Here is a 19,147-nt window from a genome sequence, read left to right as displayed (position 1 = left end):
GCGGAATCTGTTGGCGCTCTACAAATAACCGATAATAATAATAATAAGGGTCAAATTTCTGCCTGATCTATTTTGCTCCACAAACGTCTGGCAGATGTTCCAGATGTACAATCTTTTTGTCAGGCCTGTGTTCAAGCCAGTTACTCCTTCATGGAGTCTTAATTTAGTTCTCAAACTTCAAGGGGCTCTGTTTGAGCCTATGCATTCCTTTGATATAAAGTTATCTTTGAAAGTTTTATTTCTTGGACTTCTCTTAACACTTTTTCAAAATTCTACAAATTTGACACTTTTTTTTTTTTTTTTTCCTCGGCTGAGGCCGCTTTTGGGAGAGAGGTTCTTCAAGCAGTGGTGCATTCCGTTTAGTTTCCCTGTCTTGTCCCTCCCATAGCATCTATGTACTCTAGCTTGGGTATTGATTCCCAATAGTAATTAAGATGATCCGTGGACTCATTGTGTCATTAAAAAGAAAAGAATTTATGCTTACCTGATAAATTTATTTTTTGACATGAGTCCACGGCCCGCCCTGCTCTTGTTAGACAGGTTGTGGGTTATTTTAAACTTCAGACTCCTGCACCTTGTTACTTCCTTTCTGTCCTTTACTTTGGTCGAATGACTGGGTTGGGAGGGAAGGGAGGTGATATTTAACAGCTTTGCTGTGGTTCTCTTTGCTGCCTCCTGCAGGGCAGGGGTGGTATTCCCAATAGTAATTAAGATGATCCGTGGACTCATAGTGTCAAAGAAATAAATTTATCAGGTAAGCATTTTTTTTACACTGTTTCAACAGTGTGCTTTTTTTCCTTTCAGAGAAGAAGCTGCTTATTTTCGTGCGCTTCTGTGTGTGTCAAAGAAATAATGCGGCACCACATGACTGGCCGCACGGCCCGCTTTCCTTCCGCTTCTAAGAGTCTACGGCGAATGGCTCAGTAATTGGTTCCTATCATCTGGTCAGATGGAGGTGGTGTTACCCCAGACATTGCTGGGGTTATAGAGGTGCTGGCTTTTTTTTTTTTTTTTTGCTTTTTTTTTTACTAGACAAGTTGCTAAGATATTATTCAGTTAGGTGGGAGTTTTTTTTTACCACATGTTGGACCTGGTTTAATATACATGATCCGTGTAAAGGGTTGCTCGGCTTATGATTTTTTTTTTTTTTTTTTTTTTAGCTAATTTTATCATAAGAAATGAGATTTATTTAAAAAAAAATTCCCCCTCTAAATCTGATATTAGTATGTGATTACCCCCCCCCCCCCCCCCCCCTGCTAAATAGTGTTCCACATGCTTAGCTTCCATGTACAGGCCAGGACTAAAAGATCTGCTTTTTTCAAGAAGTTTAAACCCTCAGAATCCTCTACCTCTCAGGACTCTGCTGCCCTTGACATGCCTCAACTTTTCTCCTCAGTCCACGTCCCTAGTTGTTGCACCAGCAGTGCCCTGTGGCTCAGCTCAGTCTTTCTTTCTGGGGCAATTTTTTTTTTTACCAGGAGACTTTTCAACCGGCCGTTTCTGCTGCACTGAGCTCCTTACCTATTGCAGAGAGAGACTCTCTGATGTAGGACTCTCAAGGCTGCGTTAGTCAGTTTATCTGAAATCTGAGGATGACCATACCTCATCAGCCTCCTGAAGGTGAGATCTCAGACTCTCAAATCTGAGTATGACCATACCTCATCAGCCTCTTAAGCAGAGCAAGAATCAGATCTCCCCTTCAAACAGTCCAGTAGAGTCAAAGGAGGTTAATTTTAGTTTTTAAGCTTGAGCACCTCCGCTTATTACTAAAGGAGGTGTTGGCTACCTTGGATGTTCCGGAGCCAAAGCCATCTGAGGCTCCTAAGATTCCAAAGCTGAACAGATTTTGATGTCAAGCCTAAGACTCTGGAAGTTTTTCCAGTTCTGGCTTGTATGTCAGACATCTCTAAGGAATAGGAGAAACCGGGGATCCCTTTCTCTCCATCACCTATTTTTAAAAGAATGTTTCCAGTCTGACTCTATACTGGAGTTACGGAGTACTATCCCAAAGGTGGACGGAGCTATCTCCACCCTGGCTAAGAAAACTACTATCCCTCTGGAGGATAGCACCTCCTTTAAAGGGACAGTATACCCTCCTTTTCATATAACTGCATATAATACACTACTATAAAGAATAAGGTGTACAGATACTGATATAAAAAATCCAGTATAAAACTGTTTAAAAACTTAGAAGCTCTCAGTTTAGCTCTGTTGAAAAGGAAGCTGGAAAGCCCACTGCGAGTGCGAAATAAGACACCCCCTCCCCATTCTTTTGCACATGAAAAGATCCTTTACACAAACAGGAGCAAGCTGGCGTAGGTAGCTGATGGTGTTCTCATAAAACTTTTGGGCTTGGTTAGGAGTCTGAAAATCAGGGCAATGTTATTTAAAAATAAGCAAAACTATACATTTAAAAAAAAAATCCTTTGAGGGCTATATAAATAGATCATCTACAAAATATTTATGCAAAGAAAAAATGAGTGTATAATGTCCCTTTTAAGGACCCCATGGATAGGATATTGGAGGGGTACTTAAGGAGTATTTTCTGCCTTTGTCTATGGCAGCCGGCCACGAGTATAACGGCGGTTGCTGTAGCCGCCACATACTGGTGTGACTCCTTATCTGAATTGATTTTGGAGGAGACTCCTTTTGAAAGAGATTCAGGATCGGATTAAGGCTTTGAAGATAGCCAATTCCTTTATTTGTGATGCAGGTTGTTCGCCAGAGTGCAAAGTCCTCAGGTTTCACAGTTCTCTCTCGCAGGGCCTTAGGGCTAAAGTCCTGTTCAGCGGACATGGTTTCTAAGACAAGACTTCTTTCCTTACCCTTTTACGGGGAAGTCTTTATTCGGACCTGGTCTTGATTCCATTATCTCCACAGTGACTGGAGTGAAGTGTGCCTTCCTCATAAGAAGGCTAGATCAAAGGGTTGTCAGTCTACCAATTTACGTTCCTTTCACAACTTCAAGGGACAGAAATCCTCTGCCCCCTCCAAGTCTGATCAGCCCAAGAGTTCCTGGAAGCCTTACCTGCCTTGGAACAAAAACAAGCAGTCCAAAAAGCCCTCCTCTGACAATAAGTCAGCATGAAGGGTTGGCCCCCGATCCTGGATCGGATCATGTGGGGGGCAGACTTTACTTTCTGGACGCTTGGATTTGCAGTGTTCCAAACCTTTGGGCAGTGGACGTTTTCTCCCATAGATTCAATATAGTTTAAGTCTTGCCCTCCAAGAGGCAGATTCCTCTTATCAAGACTCTTCTCAAACCCGGTGAAAAGAGGCATACTTAAGTTGTGTAAAAGATCTCTCTTCCTTGGGAGTTATCGTTCCGGTCCCTCCTGCAGGACAGGCCTTAGGGTTTTATTTAAACCTTTTCATCGTTCCCAAGAAAGAGGGAACCTTCCAACCTATTTGGGATCTAAAGTGTCTCGAGGTTCCCTCCTTCAAAATCGAGACCATCGGATCCATTCTTCAATTGGTCCAGGAGGGTCAGTTCATGACCACTATAGACCTGAAGGACTCATACCTCCATGTGCCTATTCACAAAGAACATTTTCAATTTCTGCGGTTTGCCTTTCTAGGCAAACACTTCTAATTTGTAGCCCTTCCTTTTGGTCTGGCTACAGCTCCCAGAATCTTTATAAAGGTGCTGGGGGCTCTTTTAGCGGTAGCCAGGACTCGGAAGCGCTCTTTCTCCGTACCTGGACGATATCTTGATTCAGGCTCCATCTTATCATTTGGCAAGATCTCACACGGCAGACTCTATTGTCTCTTCTTCTCACTCACAGGTGGATGATAAACCTGGAAAAGAGTTCCCTGGTTCCCAATACCAGATTTTTTTTTTTTTAGATTTTTTTTTGGGGGGGGGGGGGGGCAATCATAGATTTGTTCTCCATGAAGATCTTTCTGACAGATTAGAGACAGTCTAAACTTCTCTCTGCATGTCCTTCAGTGGCGCAGTGCATGTAAGTAATTGGGCTTATGGTAGCTGCCATTGACTATTCCTTTTGCTCGCTTCCATCTGAGACCTCTTCAACTATGTATGATCAGACAATGGAACGGAGATCATTCGTATCTATCTCAGAGGATCTTCCTAGACAACCACACGAGAGAATCTCTCTTGGTGGCTCTGTCAGGATCCTCTTGTCTAAGGCATGTGCTTTTTTTTAAATCATTGTGGGAGATTGTGACCTCTCAGGCTGGGGAGCAGTTTGGGGTCCTTTAAGAGCTCATGGATCCTGGTTGCTGCAGAGGAATCTATCCTCCCTATAAACGTTCTGAAGTTGAGAGCAATCTTTCAATGCTCTGGTAGCGTGCCCCCAACTGCATTCTGCATATCAGATTTCAATCGGACATTATTACATCTGAGGCTTATATCAACCATTGGAGAGGAACAAGGTGTTCCCTTGCATCCTTCAGTAGGTAGAGTCCCACAATTGTCACATTTTTGCCATTCATATCACGGGAGTGGACAACTGGGAAGCAGACTATCTGAGCAGACAGACGTTCCACCCAGAGGATTGGACTCTTTATCCGGAGGTGTTCAGAGATAACCCTTAGGTGGGGTGTTCCGGAAATGGACCTCATGGCCTCTCGCCTCAATTCCAAACTGCCCAGATACGGGTACAGATCGAGGGACCCGTAGGCAGTGCTGTTTGAAGCATTGGCGGTTCTCTGGAAGTTGTCTGATATATCTTCTCTCCATTTCCCTTTCATAACCCGCATCAAACAAGAGAGTGGGCCTCAGTGATCCTAATTGCTCCAGCTTCTCCTTTGCAGGACATGGTTTGCGGATCTTGTGAAGATGTCGTTCTCCCCTCCATGAAGATTGCCGGTTAGGACTAACATTCTACTTTAAGTTCCAATCCTTCATCAAAATAAAGATTCTCTGAGGCTGACTGTGGAAATAGAACGCTGGTCCTGTCTTAAAGGTTATTCAGATAGGGTCATTGACACTCTGATCCATGCTCGTAAGCCTGTGACATGTCTAATGTATCATGGTCTGCCGCACCTATCTCTCCTGGTGCGATACTTGAGGCTTCCCTTGGCACAAGATGAGTCCCTTGAATCCTGTTTCTCCAAGAGGGTTTGGAGAAAGGTTTGTCAGCTAGTACTCTAAAGGGACAGATCTCTGCCCTTTCAGTTTTGTTAAACAAAAAGTTAGCTACTCTTCCTGACCTTCAGTCTTTTGATCAGGCACTGTTCAGAATCGGGCCGGTTTAAATATGTTGCTCCTCCTTGGAGCCTTAATCTGGTTTTTCGTGTTCTTCAAAGGGATCCGTTTGAGCCTATTCATTCTGTTGATATTAAACTTTTATCCTCGAAAGTTTTTTTTATTTTTGTTGGTTATTCTACTCGTAGAGTTTCAGAATTATCTGCTACTTGGTTCTCTTTGCATACTGTTTCTAATTTATTTTTAATTTTTTACAAGTTTGATGTTTTTGCCTCAACTGAGACTTATTTTGGGAGAAAAGTGCTTCAAGTGGTGGTGCCTTCAGTTTAGGTCCGCCTGCCTTTAGTTCTCCCTCCTTGTCCATTCTGTGCCCTCTCTGGCTTGGGTATTGGTTTCCCAACATTAACGAATGGAATCGTGGACTCTCCATGCCAATGGAAACGAAATCTATGCTTGCCTGATAAATTATTTTCTTTACTGGCATGGAGAGTCCACGATCCACCCTTATTTTTAATTGACATTTATTTTTATAACCTTCAGGCACCTCTATACCCCTAGTGTTTCTCCTTTTCGTTACTCCCTCGGCTGAATGACTGGGGGAGTATGGGAAGTGAGAGGGATTCTTAAGCTTTGCTGGGGTGTCTTTGCCTCCTCCTGGTGGCCAGGTGTTGAATTTCCCCAACACTAATGGATGGAATCATGGACTCTCCATGCCAGGAAAGAATTAATCAGGTAAGCCTTTTCTGTTATAGTTAGTGATGGTAAATCTGAGCGTTTAAAAAATGCTAGGATTTAACATCACTAAAAATAAAGTTGACTTAACGATGTTTCTTAAAAAAAAAAAAAAAGTTCTGAACTCTTTACCAATGACTCGACTTTTCCACCTATAAACAAAATAGCCGTGCTTGTCATCTGACTGCTCTATATGGTAGCACGGCTATTGGTTTAGAAATGGAAACACCCCCTCATTGGTAAAGTGCGCTGTGCCGTGGGCAGCCAGAGCCTCTGGCTTTAGCGAGGAGTCACAGCACATAGGGTGAGGGTTATTCTTAGAAATAATACATCACCTGGCCACCAGGAAGCAGCCAAAGGCACCCCAATCAAAGCATTTCAAGTATCCCTACCACTTCCCCTTCCTTCCCAGAAGTTCTTTGCCTCATCTAGGAGGTAGGCAGAGATGGAGGTGCTCTGCAGAATTAATGTTTTCTTGAAACCCTCAATGGATAGTTCCTAGAAGAGAGGGTTAAGGGAGTTGCTACTGAATTTTCTGTAAAGCTTTCAGTTTAGTTCATCATCATCCCTGAGGTGTCACAGGGAAATTCCCTAGCCTCCTTTATGTTAAGATTGTTTGCTCCCTCAACTGTCCTTATCCTGTTAGTTACAGGGGACTGAGATTCTCTGTATTTCCAATGCTGGTTTGGATGGAGATGTCTGCTGGATCTGCAGGGGTAAATCTCTTTTAGCTCTCTAATTTCTCTCCCAATCTTCATGGCTAGTTGCCTAATAATTATTGGGATTCAAGTGCTCATTTCATATGCACTGTAATGTCTACCAGCTCCTTTTCCTCAATGGCTATGTATGTGTTTTTGCTATCCTTTCCAAAATTACATATCTGGATTATAGTGGAGGAGATTAAAGTGCATAAAATAACCCCATGGGTTGCCCCCACCAACCTCTACTAGACTCACCTAAAATTCAGCCTGATGTGGCTGGATCCTTTCTAGGCTGTGTGGATAGAAACTATAAGTAAAAAGAGAGAGAGAGATGCACTCAGCTGAGACGGAACAAATGCTGGAAAAACTTCCGTGCCTGTTCATTTTATTATAGTGTGCCACTCAGGGTGCATACTCTTAGCACACTATGCCCCTTCACAGAGAAAAAATATCCTGTAGCATATCAGTCTGACCCTGCCCAATGACAGTCCAGCGCCGAAATACCAGGCAATTCTTCTCTGAACAAGAGAAACAACAACCCCAGACGATCGTTTCGGCCTTCTGTGGGCCTCGTCAGTGAGGTGCAGTCGCATCTCTCTAAGGGCATGTGTGCAAGGAGTCCACGTCTGGTTTCCCCTTTTACTCTTAGGGAGACCCAAGAGCAATTTGCATAAATAAAAAGAGAGAGAGAGATGCACTCAGCTGAGACAGAACAAAAGCTGGAAAAACTTCCGTGCCTGTTCATTTTATTATAGTGTGCCACTCAGGGTGCATACTCTTAGCACACTATGCCCCTTCACAGAGAAAAAATATCCTGTAGCATATCAGTCTGACCCTGCCCAATGACAGTCCAGCGCCGAAATACCAGGCAATTCTTCTCTGAACAAGAGAAACAACAACCCCACAGAAGGCCGAAACGATCGTCTGGGGTGGTTGTTTCTCTTGTTCAGAGAAGAATTGCCTGGTATTTCGGCGCTGGACTGTCATTGGGCAGGGTCAGACTGATATGCTACAGGATATTTTTTCTCTGTGAAGGGGCATAGTGTGCTAAAAGAGTATGCACCCTGAGTGGCACACTATAATAAAATGAACAGGCACAGAAGTTTTTCCAGCTTTTGTTCTGTCTCAGCTGAGTGCATCTCTCTCTCTTTTTATTTAGAAACTAGAAGTCCCAGGAGTCCCTAATCTGTTTTACTGAGGGGCTGGTGGTCTATCAGTGACAGCAAGGAGTCCCTACTAGACAGTTGTACTCCAGTCAGATATCGGTGCACTTTTTTCTCTTTGCGGCTACTGATTTATCAGTGACTGAGGTCCTGCGGTGGGAACAATTTGACCAGAGTATTGTTGCAGCACAGTTTTGGGGCGCACTTAGCCTTCCTTTCTCAGTTACTGCGGACTCCGAAGCAAGCAAGTCTGATTGTGTATGCAGTTACATAGCAAGGAGGGGTGAGTTAGACAAGGTCCACAGCTTGACACACTGGATTTTTTTTTTTTTTATTAAAATCTTTTGGCTGGGCTTGGCTTTTTCGTTTATGTTGGTTAATCTGACACCAGGGGAGCTCCTTAAACACCAGGAGTTTTAGTGTAAAGCATGCGCTTCCTCTATCCTTGTATCAGCTTGCTGTTTTAGACTGCGAGCTCTCTTGCAGATTCTAAGAGTGGAAAATCTTTATTTCCCTCTAATTTATGGAAAGTTTTTCTCATTTCTTCCATCTTTTCCCCAGTTAAACAAAACTAGGGCTACAGTGGGGGACACAATAACGGAAGTTTAACAATTATGGCACCTGCTGTGGGCTGTATGTAACGGAGTACATGAGATCCGTTCATGTCCTAACACTTAATTTGTTATACTTTTTTTCATATATTGTATTTGACCTCTGAAAATACAAGTGGCTGTATAAATATAATGTATTTGATTATCTGTCATTTCTGCAAACTTTCATTACGCTGTAAACTAAGTGAAGTACTGTTAATGGACTTTTACTACTAGATACATTGCATATTACTTACTTGATATCAGTACTTAGATTATGACACAATCTCCTATAGTATACAGTTCTAATATTCACAAAATGTTTAATTTCAGCTTTAGTGTATTTCTCTAGATCTGTGTTTTTGTTTTGCTTTTTAATACCGCATTATTTATTTAAATATTGCATGCCTGGTTAGTGTATGTTTGTTCAAAAATCTGTATTGCAGTTCTGGTTCCTTAGTACTTGCTACTTTAGATTGGTAGGGCCTTTATTGGCCGCATATCTGTTTATTTATGGTATTGCAGGTCCGGTATAATGCTGCTTTTTGTCGTCTACCTCCTGTTTTTGGTGTAGACTACTCCTGTCTTCTGTAATACTGTGGGTTTGCCATGCAATATTATACTTGTGAGTGAGTCTGCAGTATTTTTGTGTGTGCTGCGGTACTACTGCTTTTTATTGCTGTGTCCTAGTATACCTTTCTTAATGTAAGGTTTTGATTAGCTTAGTAGGTCGTCTTCAGAACGAGTGACCAGGAGACACCGGTTCAGATACAGCTCAGACTATTTAGCAATCCCTCTCGTAAACTGTAACTCACCGCCAGTATTTCATGTTTGTCTTTTTGGGCAGACTATTTCCATTTACACGTTTCCACTGGCTTAGTGGTAAGATTTACTGTCTTGTAAGCTGGAGGGTGAGGGTTTTATCCAGCTTGTTACAAATTTGGTCATGCTACTGGGTTCTCATGGCTTAACTGCCTGACAAGCCAAAGATACAATTTTGAATCTGGCTACAGCTTGTTTTAGCCTGTATAGTTCAGTCGGTAGAGCAACAAAGGGTCCAGGGTTGAGGTCCGTTAGTGACCTCTCACAGAGATGTTGCTCTGGTGTCTTTTGGAGTCATGGTTGGGTATTTTTCCTTTTTTGTCTCGGATAAGAGTAGTTTTTTCTGGGAGTGATCATAGATTCTATGGTTACGAGGCTTTACCTTGGATCAGCACAGGACCTCTTTGGCAGGCATGTTGTCTGCAAATTTTCCCTCTGTTTTTAGTTATCTCGGTGTATGGGAGTAATGGAGCTCATGTTGGCAGCACCAGTTACTTGCTTTTTACTCGCCTTCATTTCCACCCTCTATTGTTGTGCGTGATAATAAACGGAATGGGGATATTAGGATCTGGTTCAGGTGAGAGATACGGACCCAGTCACCAGGGATTCCTTATCTTGGTGGCTGCCGTCAGACTGTAATATAGGAAAGAGCCTCTTCCGTCCTTGGAAAAATCTAGGGTCACTAGTCTCTCAGACTGAGAAGCAGTTTGGGGCTTCAAGTGAGCTCAGCGAGTGTGGGCCTCTCTGGAGTCATCTTTACCTATAAAAATTCAAAACCCTCTTCACGGCTCTTTGCATGGCCTCTGAGTTCTGCCTGTTTTTTCTATTCTATTTCAGTCTCAACATCTGTGGCCTACGGCCACACCAACCTGAATGTGCCCGCTCTCGTCTGATCTTGAAAGCCAGTGTCGGGCTTGGTTAAGACATGCAGTTGTGGCCTAGTGGATTGCTAAGTAGTCTTGCATGCAAGAGTTTTGTAGTTCTTTCTGAACTGGCAGAAAGTCTGCAATGTCCAGTTACTATGCCAGGGGTGGAGAGCTGGGAAGCAGACTCTTTAAAGGGACAGTCAACACTACAATTGTTTAAAAATATAGACAATGCCTTTACTACCCATCCCCCAGCTTTGCACAACCAACATTGTTTTAATATACTTTGCAACATTGAAACCTATAAATGTCTGCCTGTTTATAAGCCATTAAAGACAGCCTTTTATCACATGATTTTTGCTTTTCACAACATGGGAGTGCTAGTTCATGTGAGTCATATAGATAACACTAATTGGCTAAAATGCAAGTCAATAGATGATAAAAGCCATGTGATCAGGGGGGTTTCAGAAGATGTTTTTTTTATTAATATAACTGTTGGTTATGCAAAACCGGGGAATGGGTAAATAAAGGGATTATCTATCGTTTTAAACAATAACCATTCTGGAGTTGACGGTCCCTTTTTAAAGTGAATGTGAAGTTAAAGGGACAGTCTAGGCCAAAATAAACGTTCATGATTCAGATAGAGCATGTAATTTTAAACAATTTTCCAATTTACTTTTATCACCAATTTTGCTTTGTTCTCTTGGTATTCTTAGTTGAAAGCTTAATCTAGGAGGTTCATATACTAATTTCTTAGACCTTGAAGGCCACCTCTTTTCAGAATGCATTTGAACAGTTTTTCACCACTAGAGGGTGTTCACGTATTTCCTATAGATAACTTCACGTGCACGAGCACAGTGTTATCTGGGAGCAGGCAGTGATTGGCTAAACTGCAAGTCTGTCAAAAGAACTGAAATAAAGGGGCAGTTTGCAAGGGCTTAGATACAAGATAATCACAGAGGTTAAAAGTATATTATTATAACTGTTGGTTATGCAAAACTGGGGAATGGGTAATAAAGGGATTTTCTTCTGTTAAGTGTGATCAGTCCACGGGTCATCATTACTTCTGGGATATTACTCCTCCCCAACAGGAAGTGCAAGAGGATTCACCCAGCAGAGCTGCATATAGCTCCTCCCCTCTACGTCACTCCCAGTCATTCTCTTGCACCCAACGACTAGATAGGATGTGTGAGAGGACTATGGTGATTATACTTAGTTTTATATCTTCAATCAAAAGTTTATTTTAAAATAGCACCGGAGTGTGTTATTACCTCTCTGGCAGAGTTTGAAGAAGAATCTACCAGAGTTTTGCTATGATTTTAGCCGGAGTAGTTAAGATCATATTGCTGTTCTCGGCCATCTGAGGAGTGAGGTAAACTTCAGATCAGGGGACAGCGGGCAGATGAATCTGCATAGAGGTATGTAGCAGTTTTTATTTTCTGACAATGGAATTGATGAGAAAATCCTGCCATACCGATATAATGTCATGTATGTATACTTTACACTTCAGTATTCTGGGGAATGGTACTTCACTAGAATTACACTGTAAGAAATACATAAAGCTGTTTAATAACTAGAGATTATGTTTAACGTTTTTGCTGGAATGTAAAATCGTTTTCATTTGCTGAGGTACTGTGTGAATAAATGTTTGGGCACTATTTTTCCACTTGGCAGTTGCTTAATCTGTTTTTCTGACAGTTTCTGTTCTCCCTCACTGCTGTGTGTGAGGGGGAGGGGCCGTTTTTTGGCGCTTTTACTATGCATCAAATATTTCAGTCAGCAACTCATTGTATTCCCTGCATGATCCGGTTCATCTCTACAGAGCTCAGGGGTCTTCAAAACTTATTTTGAGGGAGGTAATTTCTCTCAGCAGAGCTGTGAGAATTATAGTTTGACTGAGATAAAAAACGTTTATTCTGTAATTTGTTTCCTGCTTTAAGAATTTGTTATCCTTGCTAATGGGATTAAACCTTTGCTAAAGTTGTGTTGTTTACAAGGATTGAGGCTATAACTGTTTCAATTTATTAATTTTCAACTGTCATAGATCTTCTGTGCTTCTTAAAGGCACAGTACGTTTTAATATTATTCTAATTGAATTGTATTTCCAAGTTGCAAGTTTATTTGCTAGTGTGTTAAACATGTCTGATTCAGAGGATGATACCTGTGTCATTTGTTGCAATGCCAAAGTGGAGCCCAATAGAAATTTATGTACTAACTGTATTGATGCTACTTTAAATAAAAGTCAATCTGTACAAATTGAACAAATTTCACCAAACAACGAGGGGAGAGTTATGCCGACTAACTCGCCTCACGTGTCAGTACCTACATCTCCCGCTCAGAGGGAGGTGCGTGATATTGTAGCGCCGAGTACATCTGGGCGGCCATTACAAATCACATTACAGGATATGGCTACTGTTATGACTGAGGTTTTGGCTAAATTACCAGAACTAAGAGGTAAGCGTGATCACTCTGGGGTGAGAACAGAGTGCGCTGATAATATTAGGGCCATGTCAGACACTGCGTCACAGGTGGCAGAACATGAGGACGGAGAACTTCATTCTGTGGGTGACGGTTCTGATCCAAACAGACTGGATTCAGATATTTCAAATTTTAAATTTAAACTGGAAAACCTCTGTGTATTACTAGGGGAGGTGTTAGCGGCTCTGAATGATTGTAACACAGTTGCAATACCAGAGAAAATGTGTAGGTTGGATAAATATTTTGCAGTACCGACGAGTACTGAGGTTTTTCCTATACCTAAGAGACTTACTGAAATTGTTACTAAGGAGTGGGATAGACCCGGTGTGCCGTTCTCACCCCCTCCGATATTTAGAAAAATGTTTCCAATAGACGCCACCACAAGGGACTTATGGCAAACGGTCCCTAAGGTGGAGGGAGCAGTTTCTACCTTAGCTAAGCGTACCACTATCCCGGTGGAGGATAGCTGTGCTTTTTCAGATCCAATGGATAAAAAGTTAGAGGGTTACCTTAAGAAAATGTTTGTTCAACAAGGTTTTATATTGCAACCCCTTGCATGCATTGCGCCGATCACGGCTGCAGCGGCATTCTGGATTGAGTCTCTGGAAGAGAACATTGGTTCAGCTACTCTGGACGACATTACGGACAGGCTTAGAGTCCTTAAACTAGCTAATTCATTCATTTCGGAGGCCGTAGTACATCTTACTAAACTTACGGCGAAGAATTCAGGATTCGCCATTCAGGCACGCAGGGCGCTGTGGCTAAAATCCTGGTCAGCTGATGTTACTTCTAAGTCTAAATTGCTTAATATACCTTTCAAAGGGCAGACCTTATTCGGGCCCGGGTTGAAAGAGATTATCGCTGACATTACAGGAGGTAAAGGCCATGCCCTGCCTCAGGACAAAGCCAAAGCCAAGACTAGACAGTCTAATTTTCGTTCCTTTCGTAATTTCAAAGCAGGAGCAGCATCAACTTCCTCTGCACCAAAACAGGAAGGAGCTGTTGCTCGCTACAGACAAGGCTGGAAACCTAACCAGTCCTGGAACAAGGGCAAGCAGACTAGGAAACCTGCTGCTGCCCCTAAAACAGCATGAATTGAGGGCCCCCGATCCGGGATCGGATCTAGTGGGGGGCAGACTTTCTCTCTTCGCCCAGGCTTGGGCAAGAGATGTTCAGGATCCCTGGGCGCTAGAGATAATATCTCAGGGATACCTTCTGGACTTCAAATACTCTCCTCCAAGAGAGAGATTTCATCTGTCAAGATTGTCAACAATCCAGACAAAGAAAGAGGCGTTTCTACGCTGCGTACAAGAGCTCTTGTTAATGGGAGTAATCCATCCAGTTCCACGATCGGAACAGGGACAGGGGTTTTACTCAAATCTGTTTGTGGTTCCCAAAAAAGAGGGAACTTTCAGACCAATCCTGGACTTAAAGATCCTAAACAAATTCCTAAGAGTTCCATCGTTCAAGATGGAGACTATTCGGACAATTTTACCTATGATCCAAGAGGGTCAATACATGACCACTGTAGATTTAAAAGATGCTTACCTTCACATACCGATTCACAAAGATCATTATCGGTACCTAAGGTTTGCCTTCCTAGACAGGCATTACCAGTTTGTGGCTCTTCCATTCGGATTGGCTACAGCTCCAAGAATCTTCACAAAGGTTCTGGGTGCTCTTCTGGCGGTACTAAGACCGCGGGGAATCTCGGTAGCTCCATACCTAGACGACATTCTGATACAAGCTTCAAGCTTTCAAACTGCCAAGTCTCATACAGAGTTAGTGCTGGCATTTCTAAGGTCACATGGATGGAAGGTGAACGAAAAGAAAAGTTCACTCGTTCCACTCACAAGAGTTCCCTTCCTGGGGACTCTTATAGATTCTGTAGAAATGAAGATTTACCTGACAGAGGACAGGCTAACAAGACTTCAAAGTGCTTGCCGCACCCTTCATTCCATTCAACACCCGTCAGTGGCTCAATGCATGGAGGTAATCGGCTTAATGGTAGCGGCAATGGACATAGTACCCTTTGCACGCTTACACCTCAGACCACTGCAACTGTGCATGCTAAGTCAGTGGAATGGGGATTACTCAGACTTATCCCCTTCTCTGAATCTGGATCAAGAGACCAGAAATTCTCTTCTATGGTGGCTTTCTCGGCCACATCTGTCCAGGGGGATGCCATTCAGCAGACCAGACTGGACAATTGTAACAACAGACGCCAGCCTTCTAGGTTGGGGTGCCGTCTGGAATTCTCTGAAGGCTCAGGGACAATGGAGTCAGGAGGAGAGTCTCCTGCCAATAAACATTCTGGAATTGAGAGCAGTTCTCAATGCCCTCCTGGCTTGGCCCCAGTTGACAACTCGGGGGTTCATCAGGTTTCAGTCGGACAACATCACGACTGTAGCTTACATCAACCATCAGGGAGGGACAAGAAGCTCCCTAGCTATGATGGAAGTATCAAAGATAATTCGCTGGGCAGAGTCTCACTCTTGCCACCTGTCAGCAATCCACATCCCGGGAGTGGAGAACTGGGAGGCGGATTTCTTAAGTCGTCAGACTTTTCATCCGGGGGAGTGGGAACTTCATCCGGAGGTCTTTGCCCAAATACTTCGACGTTGGGGCAAACCAGAGATAGATCTCATGGCGTCTCGACAGAACGCCAAGCTTCCTCGTTACGGGTCCAGATCCAGGGATCCAGGAGCAGTCCTGATAGATGCTCTGACAGCACCTTGGGACTTCAGGATGGCTTACGTGTTTCCACCCTTCCCGTTGCTTCCTCGATTGATTGCCAGAATCAAACAAGAGAGAGCATCAGTGATTCTAATAGCACCTGCGTGGCCACGCAGGACTTGGTATGCAGACCTGGTGGACATGTCATCCTGTCCACCTTGGTCTCTACCTCTGAAACAGGACCTTCTGATACAGGGTCCCTTAAAAACATCAAAATCTAACTTCTCTGAAGCTGACTGCTTGGAAATTGAACGCTTGATTTTATCAAGACGTGGGTTTTCTGAGTCAGTTATTGATACCTTAATACAGGCTAGGAAGCCTGTTACCAGAAAGATTTACCATAAGATATGGCGTAAATACCTATATTGGTGTGAATCCAAAGGTTACTCTTGGAGTAAGGTTAGGATTCCTAGGATATTGTCTTTTATACAAGAAGGTTTAGAAAAGGGTTTATCTGCTAGTTCATTAAAGGGACAGATCTCAGCTCTGTCCATTCTGTTACACAAACGTCTGTCAGAAGTTCCAGACGTCCAGGCTTTTTGTCAGACTTTGGCCAGGATTAAGCCTGTGTTTAAAACTGTTGCTCCACCATGGAGTTTAAATCTTGTTCTTAATGTTTTACAGGGCGTTCCGTTTGAACCCCTTCATTCCATTGATATAAAGTTGTTATCTTGGAAAGTTCTATTTTTAATGGCTATTTCCTCGGCTCGAAGAGTCTCTGAATTATCAGCCTTACATTGTGATTCTCCTTATTTGATTTTTCATTCGGATAAGGTAGTCCTGCGTACTAAACCTGGGTTCTTACCTAAGGTAGTTACTAACAGGAATATCAATCAAGAGATTGTTGTTCCTTCTTTATGCCCAAATCCTTCTTCAAAGAAGGAACGTCTACTGCACAACCTGGATGTAGTCCGTGCTCTAAAATTTTACTTACAGGCAACTAAGGAATTTCAACAAACGTCTTCTCTGTCATTTACTCTGGGCAGAGGAAAGGTCAAAAAGCTTCCGCTACCTCTCTTTCTTTTTGGCTTCGTAGCATAATTCGTTTAGCTTATGAGACTGCTGGACAGCAGCCTCCTGAAAGAATTACAGCTCATTCTACTAGAGCTGTGGCTTCCACTTGGGCCTTCAAGAATGAGGCCTCTGTTGAACAGATTTGCAAGGCTGCAACTTGGTCTTCGCTTCATACTTTTTCCAAATTTTACAAATTTGACACTTTTGCTTCATCGGAGGCTATTTTTGGGAGAAAGGTTCTTCAGGCAGTGGTTCCTTCTGTATAAAGAGCCTGCCTATCCCTCCCGTCATCCGTGTACTTTTGCTTTGGTATTGGTATCCCAGAAGTAATGATGACCCGTGGACTGATCACACTTAACAGAAGAAAACATAATTTATGCTTACCTGATAAATTCCTTTCTTCTGTAGTGTGATCAGTCCACGGCCCGCCCTGTTTTTAAGGCAGGTAAATATTTTTTAATTTATACTCCAGTCACCACTTCACCCTTGGCTTTTCCTTTCTCGTTGGTCCTTGGTCGAATGACTGGGAGTGACGTAGAGGGGAGGAGCTATATGCAGCTCTGCTGGGTGAATCCTCTTGCACTTCCTGTTGGGGAGGAGTAATATCCCAGAAGTAATGATGACCCGTGGACTGATCACACTACAGAAGAAAGGAATTTATCAGGTAAGCATAAATTGTTATCTATCTTTTTAAAACAATAAAAATTCTGGTGTAGACTGTCCCTTTAAGCTGAATCAGTCATGTTGGATACTTTATTAAAAATTAGTGGTACTTTAATGCACATTTTTTTTTTTTTTATGAACATTGAATGCTGTTTTTTACCTTTACAACAGCCTCCGATTCAGTTCTTTCCTCCGCCCGACATTTTGTAAAATTGACAGGTGATTGGGGTGTATTTGCCGCCACTTTGGGGCCAGGTGATGTATTCCCATTTTTTAAGATTTTGTGGGCTTTCACTACCAAGAAAGTTAAAATGTATCTGGTAAGGTAGTTTTTTGAAGCCCACTTTTTTTTAAAAAACGCTTTGATTTACCGAAACTTTAAGTTTGCTTCCATTATACATGCTTTTTAATGATTACTAAATTTACACTGCATCTTCTCATAGGTTTCGTAGAAAGAATCATTCACCATCCAGATCAAATTCCAGATCACGTTCTAAATCTCTGCCAAAGAAAGAAGTAAAGCAACATCGTTCTGGATCCAGATCCAGAGGAGCTTCCAAATCAGAAGGCAAATCTCAACACAAAAGTGCTAAGTATAGCAGAAAATCAAAGAGAGAAGACAAAGAACATTCTAAGTCTGTTTCACGCTCAGAATCTCGTTCAAAGTCAAGGTCACAGTCTTGGAATAGCCGTAAATCTAGTCATTAACATAGCATCTGCATCTTTTTTTTTTTATTATTGATGTGAAAGTCTTTTGATCAGTTAAGTGCAAGTGTGCCACCATTTTTCTACTGATCAAAGAATACCCATGTTAAGGAAGAATAATAGTCCTTTTGGCACTGAGGGCAGCTAAAATGGTGTTTGTAGCACAGATCTGCACAAGGTAAACTTAAAGCATCTTTAATTTTTATAGTGTTAAATGACTAGACATTTTCAAAGTGTTAAACTAGTAGTGTAGCAACACTTTCTGCCCAAAGCTTTGTTATGGTCATTTTTGACTCAATACATTTTTTTTAAATTTTGTTTTAGAGGAGTATTTTGAAGCCTCCTTCTTATAAACGGCTAAAATCGGCATATGGCAGTTTTATATAATGAAGACTACCCCTTTCTTGTTGGTATAATTTATCTGTTCCAAGATTGTCCGTCTGGTTTTATCTTTTGAAGGCTTTTGTTGTTGTTGGTTGTTTGGTTTTTTGGTTTTTGTTTTTTAAAGATATCCATTTGTGAGAAAATGTAAGTAATCTGAGCCTCTGACTCACTTGTGATCACTCAGATATCCTTAAAATCTGATCTCACACCAGCCTTCAGGGATAATTGTTTAACAAGCTTCATCTACCCCTTAAAGATACTGCATTTATTTATAGCAAGGTCATGAATGGTGGTTATGAACCTCATCAGCATTTTTATTTTCTGTTCTGCAACTGTGTGAGCAAGCAAATAAGCTCAAAGTACTGTTAATCTTGTAGCTATATTTAGACACTTTAGATGAAGCAAGTTTAATTGTTTTAAGACATCTTGAAAGGGTTTTTGCTTTTTTTTTTTTTTTTATGAACCTTTTAGGATTCTCTTTTTAATAATTGACTGCAACGTTTAAAAAAACAAAAAAAAAAAAACTATTGTCCATATTTGTAATATGAACAAACTAGAAATGTGTTTTTGTTTTTTCCTAAATGCATTTGTACGTCAAGTCCCTACATATTACAAATATGAAGTTCTTATTTTTGTAATCATTTCTCCCTGTCAGCTATGCAATCATTTGTATGCATGCTCTAGATTTGGTTTGAGGAAATATTAATTTGTATTACTGGCAGTAAATTTGCAGAAAGTTGTGAGTTGAAACTTGTATTTTCTTTATTATAGAAGCTTGTAAAGATAGTATTTTTATATGTTATTTTTAACCAGTGGTGTACTACCTTTTTGAAACATCAAATGGTTAATGGATATCTGTATTTTCTGCTTGCTGTACATTTTGGCAAATGCTATAATAAAAAAAGTTAATTTTATTTTGCACAATTTATTTTGAAACTTTACAAGACCCATTCTGTTATTTGACGTGTAATTTTATTATTTTTTTCTTCTTAACCCCTATACTCAAATGGACGTGTATATATGTGTCATGCTGTACTTTGGCTATTGTACTGTGCAAAAGTCTTAAGCCACTATCTACTTAACAAAATCTGCATAATTTTACATCCAGATGAGACACAGCTCA

At 41.7% G+C, this 19,147-nt stretch overlaps 1 protein-coding gene across 1 annotated transcript in view; it reads left to right on the top strand.

Annotated features, from left to right (window-relative positions):
• SRSF10 (serine and arginine rich splicing factor 10) overlaps positions 1-18,938 on the top strand; it is a 73,591-nt gene extending 54,653 nt beyond the window's left edge. Inside the window, exon 6 of the mRNA XM_053707174.1 lies at positions 17,379-18,938. Coding sequence (XP_053563149.1) covers positions 17,379-17,643 — 265 coding nt within the window. The 3' untranslated portion in view covers positions 17,644-18,938. The remainder of the gene's footprint in view (positions 1-17,378) is intronic.
• The last annotated feature ends 209 nt before the right edge of the window (positions 18,939-19,147 follow it).

The sequence above is a fragment of the Bombina bombina genome, chromosome 3 (assembly GCF_027579735.1).
Source record: "Bombina bombina isolate aBomBom1 chromosome 3, aBomBom1.pri, whole genome shotgun sequence".
Classification (NCBI taxonomy): domain Eukaryota; kingdom Metazoa; phylum Chordata; class Amphibia; order Anura; family Bombinatoridae; genus Bombina; species Bombina bombina.
This window is presented reverse-complemented; position numbering and strand designations above follow the sequence as displayed.